General features: G+C 42.1%; 1 protein-coding gene across 1 annotated transcript; it reads right to left on the reverse strand.

Moving 5' to 3' along the window:
- Positions 1 to 9,716: 9,716 nt before the first annotated feature.
- Positions 9,717 to 11,068, reverse strand: LOC134328905 (zinc finger protein 420-like; the record flags this gene model as incomplete). Its single annotated transcript, XM_063010146.1, has 1 exon — positions 9,717 to 11,068. A coding segment is annotated over one exon (1,095 nt), but the record flags the coding sequence as incomplete, so codon positions are not given.
- Positions 11,069 to 11,381: the final 313 nt, after the last annotated feature.

Genomic DNA, 11,381 nt, shown 5'->3' on the forward strand with positions numbered 1-11,381 from the left:
GCCCATCCTAACTTCAATGAGCCTTTCATTTTGGCTGTGGACGCTTCATTTGATGGAATCGGAGCTGTCCTCTCTCAAATGTCACCTGGTGCAAAAATAGCTAGACCCGTGGCTTTTGTGAGTAAAACACTGTCCAGATCTCAGATTAACTACCCTGCACATAGGCTTGAATTTCTTGCGCTAAAATGGGCGATTTGTGACAAATTTAGCCATTGGCTAAAAGGCAGACACTTCATAGTTTGGACTGACAACAACCCCTTAACATATATTCTGACCAAACCTCGACTTGACGCATGTGAACAATGGTGGATATCTAAGCTTGCTTCCTACAGCTTTGACCTGAAGTACATACCTAGTCCCAAGAATGTTGTTGCTGATGCCTTAGATCGGGAGCCATTTGTTCAGTCGTGCGTCAGTCATCGCCTGGTATCAGAGCCCTATACTGCTCTTCTCAACCAAGTTAATGGTGTGAGTGGTGGAACTGTCCAAGACGCCTTCAGGTTCTCCAACAACTGTCAAGTGGTTCAGAACTCAAGTGATAATTCAGCTGAAGGGATGGTGGATGAACCTACACTGCCTGTTGCAGAGGGCTCAATAGCAGCAGGTGAGATTGATGCCTTGTTCAGTGCACAGTGTACTGGTGGTGTGAGTCAAATGATTGGAACAGGCCCAAATGTTCCTACACTTCAGAAGGAAGATCCGAGCACTACTCTTCCACAAAGCCGACTGCTCACTATGCAAGAGCAAGATGGCGCTATAGGCAGAGCCATGTTTTACGGGCAGAGACACAAGCGTCCCACCAAGCGTGAGCGAGCTGCTGAGCCTCGTAGTGCCATCAAGCTTCTTAGACATTGGAAGAAATTTACCATTAGGAATGGTATGTTGTATAAGACAAGAAAAGACCATCGCACAAACAAGAAGCTTTTCCTGTTTGTAGTCCCTGACTCTTTGAAACAAGAGGTTCTACGTGGCCTACATGATGCAGCGGGTCACCAAGGTCAGTCTCGCACACTGTCCCTAGCCAGGCAAAGATTTTTTTGGAGTGGCATGGAGCGTGATGTTATGAACCATGTTAAGTCCTGTGACCGATGCATTGTGGGAAAGACACCAGAACCACATGCTTGTGCTCCACTCACAAACATCACTACCACTGAGCCAGTGGAACTAGTCTGCATAGACTTTTGGACTGCAGAGCAAGGTAATAAGTCTGTGGATGTGCTTGTCGTTACAGATCACTTTTCCAAGATGGCACACGCTTTTCCTTGCAAGAACCAATCTGCTAAACAAGTTGCACGGCGTCTTTGGAATGACTTCTTTCTCGTTTATGGTTTTCCAAAGCGCATTCATTCTGACCAAGGTGCCAATTTCGAAAGCAAACTCATAAAAGAACTACTTGAGATGGCTGGAGTTCAAAAGTCACACACAACGCCTTATCATCCTATGGGGAATGGCATTACAGAAAGATTTAACAGGACACTTGGCAATATGATCAGGTCTTTGCCTTCACAGTCCAAAGCAAAGTGGCCCAACATGCTGAATCTTTTGACTTTCTGTTACAACTGCACAGAACACGAAACCACTGGGTTTGCGCCATTCTATCTTATGTTTGGGAGGATTCCTAGACTTCCCATTGACGTCATGTTTCAGCATGCCGTTGACAGCAATGGTGACATAGTCAGTCATCTTGAGTTTGTGACTCATCTAAAGAGAGACTTGCATGAGGCAGCTCAAATTGTGCAAAAGAACACCGTCAAAGAGCAGACACGTCATGCTAAGCTGTATGACAAGAAGGTGAAAGGTTCTCCCTTGGCAGTTGGGGATAGAGTGCTTCTTGCCAACAGAGGTGAAAGAGGGAAGCGTAAGATTGCAGACAAATGGGAGTCAACCCCATATGAAGTCATGTCTGTGAGACCAGCCATCAATGTCTACAGAGTTAGAGATTCTCTGACAGGCAAAGAAAAGGTTGTACACAGGAACCTTATGCTACCTGTTAATTTCTTACCTCTGGATGGTAATGTAGATGCGCAGTCTGATGATAAGACTTCCATTAATGAACAAGATGCTGCTGTGCCTAATGAGGTAGAAGGAAGCGGTGATCGTACAATGTCATGGCTCATGCAATGTGATGATGATGGTGAATCACATGTGAATGATGACACAGAGCGTCAGTGCTTACCAGACCAACTCGATGAAGCACCTGACACAGCGTCTTCCTTTGACTCTTCACTTAGTATTTCTAACCAGTCAGCTAGCAGTCATCATAGTGTTGACAATGTTAACAACTCGCCTCAGTCATCCCTTGTTTCTCTTGATCACGTTCAGTCACATTCAGACACATCACACTCTCAGGAACTTGTGATCTGCACACAGCCTACTACAGCTTGCACTAGGGTTGGTAGAATCGTTAGACCTCCCAATCGTCTTATTTGTGAGATTTTTAGCTTTGCATAGCTCGAATTCTACTGTCAGTACTTTGTTTACTTTTACAGTACTTTGTTTACTTTTCTGAAGGATGTACTTTCAGTATATATCAGTATATATCTCCGGTTTTGGGTACGCTGTGCGCTTGTGTTGCTGATGCTCCATTTTCGGTTTCTCATAGCTGGATTTTCTTTTCTTTTTTTCACTCTTTTTCGGATATTTCTCAGTTTTTTTTGCTGTTTTTCATGTAGCTTGGTACTTAACGGCGATACCGCTGTGATACCGCTGCCGCTACTGTTTGTTTACGTGGGCATGCTGCTATTTCGTGCGGCTGAAGTAGCGGCTGAAGTAGCAGTTCTACCAGTTTTACCAGCTATAGCCCTTTTATTTTTCATCTCTGCTGCAACTGACATCATCTGATGACCACTGCTACCTGCTGAGTAGCCAGCTGCTGCGCTTCCTCTCAGTTAACCTCGCCGGTGACTGTGCTTGGCTGTCTGGCTGCGAGCCTTCTCCTAGGACGTCCTGCATAAGCCTCAACTGTGGTGAGTGGGTCATCTCTCGTTCACTCGTTTGTGTGCTGTCAGCTTTCCCTCAGTTATATCGCTAGCTGAGCGACTGTTTGATTGTATGTGGGTACTTGCCACTAGGTCGGCTAACGTAGTTTTTCCAGATTTTGCCATCAGCTACTTTCACCTGTGTAGTGTGACTGTGAGGTTGTGCTGCTGCTGCAAACTCTTTTTTGCTTAATTTCTGTTTTGAACTGTTATTTTGGCTACTGACCTTTCATATATGGTGCATTATGCCATCTGCTGGCTTTATGCTCTTCGCCATCTCCGTTTTTTCATTGTTTGGTCACTCCATTGCAATTCTTGGAATCCCAGACTGCAATAACTACGCTGCTTCCTCCGATGGCTACTTCCATGTTTATTCTTCAACTGAACTTCTTCACCTACGATCCTGCTATCACCTTGATTCTGCAACTTATAGCTTCTGCCGTAGTATTGGAATTCTACGGCGCCCACGCTATATTCATCGCGGCCGTAGGAGGCATCACTCTCAACGTGCGACCCTGTTTCACAGCTATCAATCTTCTGTCTCGGCTATTCCAGTCATCTGGTCTACGGTTCGCCGGCCTAAGAAGAGCTCCAAGTGGTCATCGCAGCGTGCGGCTCCGAGGGTCCTTCGCGAGTTTCCTCGATCTGCCACATCCTCGTCACCGCATATACCCTCCCAGTCCACAACATCCCAAAATAGACTGTTTACCCTCGCACTTTTCAACTGTCGATCACTTTCGGACAAAGCTGCCTTAATCTGTGATCGCATTGCTCATTACCATGTTGATCTCCTGTTCCTCACCGAGACTTGGCAATTGCCAGACGAATACTTTCATCTGAACATTGCTACACCATCTGGTTTTAGACATTTCTCGTCACCAAGATTAACTGGTAGGGGGGGAGGTCTAGCTGTGTTTTTTCCTAACAGTGTCAATGTAAGGCTATGCGAGTCCCAGTTGGTCTCGTCTTTCGAGTACATGATCGTTAAGATCCTCGGTCGTATCACAACATATATAGTATTGGTATACCGTCCTCCCAAGAACTCTATCTCTGTATTTATGTCTGAGCTGGCTGAAGTTCTAAATTTCATCAGTGCAACCTCTACTTCCATAGTCCTGTTGGGTGACTTTAACATCCATCTCGACGTTAACTCTTCCCCCGCTGCAGACTTTTTGTCACTGTTGAATTGTTTTGATCTCCAGCAGTATGTAACTTTTCCAACACCTAAACAAGGCCACATTTTAGATCTCATATGTGCAACTGGCAATGTTGTCAGTAATGTGTCTGGTCATATTACTGGTGTCTCTGACCATCTTTTTATTACTTTCTGTCTCTCTCTTCCTATTACCAAATCCTCTCCGAAGACATTAATTTCCTATCGAAATTATTCTGCTATCAGTCCTCAATCCCTCATGGCTACTCTGGAACACTCAAACTTTACCAGTATTACTTCTGTAGGCTTACTGGTGGAGGCTGTCTCACTTTACCATCAATCGATCGCATCTGCCATTGAGGTCCTAGCTCCGGTGAAAACCAGGTATGTTCCACGGTCCCACTCCTCTCCCTGGTTCTCCCCGGAACTACGTGTATTAAAAACTACTGGTAGACGGTTAGAGCGTCTATACAGGAAAACCAGGTCATCCGTGCATTCCATTGCTTTTTCTGCTCACCTAGACAAATATAAAGCGGCACTTAATGCTGCTCGAACTACTTACCTTACTGATAAATTTAAGATAGCAGGACAAGACCCCTCTCACTTATTTTCTACTGTCAAGAGGCTACTGCATCCCCCATCTGACTCTTCTCCCGCTTCACGGGAGCTTTGTAATTCTTTTTTGACATTTTTTGAGGATAAGGTCTCTACTATTTATAAGACTTTATCAAATTCTACAAATCAAACTCTGTTTACTGTTCCTTCACTCTCTTCTCCTAGTTCTCTGTCATCTTTCACTGCTGTCGATTCTTCTGCTATTTTAAAGATCTTGGCCGCTTCAAAGCCCACTACCTCATTTCTTGACCCCGCTCCTACTTATCTTCTGAAATCCTGTGACTCGCTCTTAGCTGCTCCTATCTGTCATCTTGTCAATCTCTCACTCTCTTCTGGTTCTGTCCCTTCTGATCTTAAAACTGCCGCTGTCACTCCCATCCTAAAGAAACCGGGTCTGGACAGATCTGTGTTAAACAACTTCAGACCAATCTCGAATCCTCCATTCCTTTCTAAGGTTCTCGAAAAAGTCGTAGCTTCTCAGCTTCTTGACTTTATGAGCACAAATAATCTGTTTGAAACTTTCCAGTCAGGTTTTCGTTCCCAACACAGTTCTGAGACTGCTCTACTCTATGTGCTGAACGATCTAATACGTTCCTCGGACTCTGGTTTTGTCTCGTCTCTTCTTCTTCTAGATCTCTCTGCTGCCTTCGATACGGTTAACCACAACATCCTTCTGTCTCGTCTGTCTGATATTGGGATTTCTGGCATTGTACTCTCCTGGTTCAAATCCTATCTATCTGACAGGCATTTTTTCATTCGCTTGGATAATCATGTTTCCGACACTGCTTTGGTGAAACAAGGGGTACCGCAAGGCTCTGTACTGGGGCCTCTTCTTTTCATTATTTATATCATTCCACTTGGTTCCATCATACGCAGACATGGTCTTAACTTTCACTGCTACGCAGACGATACCCAACTCTACCTTGCCTTCAAACCATCCATCTCTTTTCCTCCCGCCTCGCTCACCTTGTGTATCCAGGAACTTCAATCCTGGCTGCATTCAAATTTCTTGCTGCTTAATCCCCTTAAGACTGAGCTTCTTTACGTGGGCACTAAAACTTCACTTTCCTCTTTCACAAACTCTCCCCTCCTCATTGGGAATGTTTCCATCACACCTTCCAGCTGTGTACGCAATCTTGGTGTTCTGTTTGACCCTCTGCTTTCATTCGGTCCTCATGTGAAATCACTATCCAAATCAGCCTTCCTTCAGCTTCGCAATATTACTCGTCTCCGTCCATATCTTTCATTTGAGGTGGCGGAAACACTGATACACGCTTTTGTCACCAGCCGTTTGGACTACTGCAATTCTTTATTGCACGGACTTCCCGCCAAAACCCTCCGTCCCCTGCAAACCATACAAAATGCAGCTGCTCGGGTCCTGACATTTACCCGAAAGTTTGACCACATCACCCCTGTTTTGGAAGAACTACATTGGCTGCCAATTTCCATGCGCATTAAATATAAAATTCTGGTCATGACTTTTAAAGCACTTCATGGTCTCGCTCCCGCCTATCTTACTAAACTCCTCACACGCCACACACCATCACGCAGACTAACGTCATCAGACAAAAATCAGCTCTCTGTTCCTAGATTTAGGATGTCCACTATGGGTGGCAGGTCCTTCAGCGTTGCCGCCCCAACACTCTGGAACTCTCTGCCCTCGACTCTTCGCTCTATTTCTTCTCTTTCTGCTTTCAAGTTTTAGTTCAAGAGGTGTATAGGGCATCTTTTGTGTCTGTGTTGAGTAAGGGGCTAGGTACCACTTCTTGCTCACACACTCCTTTAAGGAGAATTTTTCTAATTGACTTGCAAACAGATATGTTCCATAGTGTACACATTTTGTTGTATTTCTTTCTTTCGTCAGTTATGTCACGACAGTTTTTTTTCTCTCGCTTTGTCATAATGTTTCACCCATTTGCCAGAATTTCAGGCGGGTGTATGTAACAGTGTAAAAAGATGCTTATGTTTATGTGTATAGTTATGAAATTCTTGCAAATGAGTTTAGCGCCATCTTTTGGTCACATGCCGCCAGCACGTTTTTCTATATAACCAGTTGAATGCTGGGAGATCCACAGCAGATAGACGGAGCAGTGCTGTGGGCTGGCTGATCATTCTTTGTAATATCTATGTGGTTGCTGAACTCATTGCAGGCAGATGAATAAAGAAACCCTTCATCCACCAACCAGTGTCATGTGATAAAGGACAGGACGAGACACTAAAGGTCACACACGCACGCGTGCACTCAGGTGACACAGTCTTTTCCCGATCGTGTATTAAATCCGTTATCTGATATACAATCTAGCGCACTGTGTAGGGAACATAAATCAATTGTCTAATATACTGTCTAGTGCTCTAAGTAGGAAACATAAATCTATGACCGAATATACAATTTAGTGCACTATGTAGGGAACATAATTAATTATGTAATCCACTATCTAGTGCACTATGTAAGGAACACAAATCATCATCTAGTTATACTTTCTAGTGCACTATGTAGTGAAAATGGATTCGTTATCTAATACACTATCTAGTGCACTTTGTAGGGAACATAAATTCATATCTAAAATACTACATAGTGCACTATGTAGGGAACATAAATCCGTTATCTGATATACAATTTAGTGCACTATATAGGGAACCTAAATCCGTTAAATAATGCGCTACCTAAAACATTATGTAAAAAACATAAGTCTATTATCTAGTACACTATCTAGTGTAAGCACTAAGTAAGGAACATAAATTCTTTTCTAATATACAATCTAGTGCACTATGTAGGGAACATAAATCTATTATCTTGCACACGATCTAGTGCACTATGTAGTACACATTAATTTGACGCGAACAGTTAGCTTAGTAGCTCATTTAGCAGCTCCTAAAAGTTCTGTTATCACCCATATCCTTTGGTGTGTGCGAGAGGTTTTTTATGTTTTTTTGAGGAGGGGGGGGGGGGGGGGGGGGGGTTGTCTGATGTGCCAACATACCTGAGAAAAATGTTAATGTTTCCAATACATCTGAATATCAACAATACAATATCAATACAGAATATCAACAAACTACCAATGCTAAGTGTAATTAGCAATATAATATCAATATGGAGACTTTTTAACGAATGTACCAACAGAACTGAGGAAAATTTTATATCCTTGTAATGACGTCATTGATCACGCAGTCATCCCATCTGCACTTTACTTTTATACACAAGCACGCTACAAAAGCGAATTCAGCTCACCTAAAGATGCACACATTGCAGCTCATTGTGAGAGAGAAAGGAGAAGGTCTGTTCAGACGCCATAAATAGGACTGTGAATGTAAGTGATTCTGGTGGTAAAGAATCCCAGTAGTCCTGGTGAACATTTTCACCCAGCTTGTAAATATTGTATATATGTTTGTAAATAGTATTGAGTAACTTGGAGCACCTGTAAATAGTGAAAGTAAACACGTCTGGTTGGAACAGAAGTCCCTTGTGCAGTGGTTTTCCTCGCTCCTGTCCTTGACAGCTATGACTATGCAGTTCACAACATCACAATCCTCAATGGAGCTGAACACAGAATTCCAGTAATCAATCAATGCTAAGTGTAAAAATTGATATATTATGATATCACTAGCTGTTCACCCCTTCCCCAGCGTGAACGTGAAGGATGCATTGTGTGAAATATATGGAGCTATATAGGAATAAGGTTCAACATGTAGATATTTTATTAACAAACAAGTAATAACAAGCAAAATACATAAATGACCATATGAAAACATCAGATTGTACCAAACTAATTGTACCAAGTTATATAAGCCTAACCATGAAAATGTGTGAAAAAAGTTATATAAGTAACATCTGCGGCAACATATAAAAAAAATAATAAATTTTAATACATTTATTGGCGCCTTTGAAAACACTCAAGGACACCTATAAATACAAAACATCTGTACATAATTAATGACAAAGATTAAGGGTAGGCTAGTTTAAAGAAGTACGTTTAAGGTATGTTTTGAAACTAGGGAATGAATCAATGGTGCGAATGTCAGGAGGGAGAGAGTTCCAGAGATGTGGGGCAGAGTAGCCCCAATAGTAGACAGACCAAAGGAGTAGATAATTGGACAGATGAAGATCTGAGTGTACAGCAAGGAGTGTAGACATGAAGAAGATCAGAGAGATATGGAGGTGCTAAATTATGGAGGAGCTTTGAATGTAAGGAGGAGGATTTTAAATATGATGTGATACTGGACAGGAAGCCAGTGAAGCTGCTTGAGAACTGGAGTAACATGTTGAGTGGAAGGTTCTAGAGATAATACGAGGGGCAGAATTCTGAACTAACTGAAGTTTATGTATAGCTTTATGAGGTAGACCAAAAAGGAGAGAGTTACAATAATCAATTCGGGATGTGACCAGGGCATGAACAAGAACAGCAGCACTTCTAGGAGAAAGGAATGGACGTAGATGATTTATGATACGTAAATGGAAATAAGCAGATCGTGTGATATTGTTAATATGTGCATGAAATGAAAGATTGTGAGTGGAAGAAGAGACGAGTTCTCTATCATCACTGAGAATTTGTTAGAATTAGAAATAGAATATTTAAAAAATAACAGAGGCCCCAGGACAGAGCCCTGAGGGACACATAACAGGAGATGACTGTGAATGAAAGTTTCTGAGTTGAACATACTGTACACGTCCAGAAATGTATGAAGAAAACCAATCAAGCACAGTAAGTAAGCATCACTAAGACCAATAAATGCTAGCTGATCCAATATCTTTTTTTTTCCAATTCACTTCCACTATTAGCTGATAGCATTCACTTACATCAGGCTCTAAACCTCCTGGTTCTACCCATTATTCACTCCACTACAGATAATCACATATTGTTTTTCAGTAATAGTTTAACCTAAAGATTTATACTTTTATTATTACTATTTTCTTTAATAATGTAATAAGTTAATAACTTAATAATTATGTAATTTTATGTTTTATGTGTTAAAAGTTCAATAAATATTTGAATGATTCAGAATATAGCGCTGTGAATTTGATTCCCTGAGTGAGAGAAATAATCGACCTAACAAACTGATCTGTTATAAATCTGGATTTCCTGGTAATTTCCCTAAAAACTGACAGTGGTGCCCTGTAATTAATTATTAGCTATTAATTTATTAATTTAGCTTGTTTGGTACAATCTGATATGTCACACTTGTGTCTAAACACTGATAAATGAGCAAAGCAGCTCCAACACTGACAGCATCATTTCTGTGAAATGTGAATGCACTGGTGTTTTTTAAGATATTCCTGTCTATTAAAGCTCTTCTTACACTCTGAGCACTGATATGGTTTTACTCCAGTGTGAATGCGCTGGTGTATTTTGAGAGTACTCTGTTGATTAAAACTCTTTCCACACTGTGAGCACTGATACAGTTTCTCTCCAGTGTGAATGTGCTGGTGTCCTTTGAGACCACTCTGGAACCTAAAGCTCTTTCCACACTGTGAGCATTGATACGGTTTCTCTCCAGTGTGAATGCGCTGGTGTATTTTGAGATTACTTTGTGTAATAAAACTCTTTCCACACTGTGAGCACTGATACGGTTTCTCTCCAGTGTGAATGCGCTGGTGTTTTTTGAGATCACTCTGTTCAATAAAACTCTTCCCACACTGTGAGCACTGATACGGTTTCTCTCCAGTGTGAATGCGCTGGTGTGATTTGAGATGACTCCGATAATTAAAACTCTTTCCACACTGTGAGCACTGATACGGTTTCTCCCTAGTGTAAATGTGCTGGTGTTTTTTAAGTTGACTCTGACAATAAAAACTCTTTCCACACTGTGAGCACTGATATGGTTTCTCTTCAGTGTGAATGTGCTGGTGTCTTTTAAGTTGACTCTGACAATAAAAACTCTTTCCACACTGTGAGCACTGATACGGTTTCTCTCCAGTGTGAATGCGCTGGTGTTCTTTGAGAGCACACTGTGTATTAAAACTCTTCCCACACTGTGAGCACTGATATGGTTTCTCTCCAGCGTGAATGCGCTGGTGTTTTCTGAGATTACTCTGTTGATTAAAACTCTTTCCACACTGTGAGCACTGATACGGTTTCTCTCCAGTGTGAATGCGCTGGTGTATTTTGAGAGCACTTTGATGATTAAAACTCTTTCCACACTGTGAGCACTGATACGGTTTCTCTCCAGTGTGAATGCGCTGGTGTATTTTAAGTTGACTCTGACAATTAAAACTCTTTCCACACTGTGAGCACTGAAATGGTTTCTCTTCAGTGTGAATGTGCTGGTGTCTTTTGAGTTGACTCTGACAATAAAAACTCTTTCCACACTGTGAGCACTGAAATGGTTTCACTCCAGTGTGAATGTGCTGGTGTTTTTTCAGATCATTTTGTTTATTAAAACGCTTTCCACACTCTGAGCACTGATATGGTTTCTCTCCAGTGTGAATGCGCTGGTGTCTTTTAAGAGCACCCCGGGTACTGAAGCTCTTCCCACACTGTGAGCAGACGTTTCCTTCTTCCTGTGTGGGACTGAGAGACGTGTTAATGCTGACAGTACCAGAGGACGTTTGCTGATTACTGGAGCTTCTGGTGGGCGTCAGATCCTCATGTTCAGTCTTAATCTTCACCAGAGTCTCATATTTAACATGGTTGCAGCTC

The sequence above is a fragment of the Trichomycterus rosablanca genome, chromosome 15 (genome assembly GCF_030014385.1).
Source record: "Trichomycterus rosablanca isolate fTriRos1 chromosome 15, fTriRos1.hap1, whole genome shotgun sequence".
NCBI classification, from domain to species: domain Eukaryota; kingdom Metazoa; phylum Chordata; class Actinopteri; order Siluriformes; family Trichomycteridae; genus Trichomycterus; species Trichomycterus rosablanca.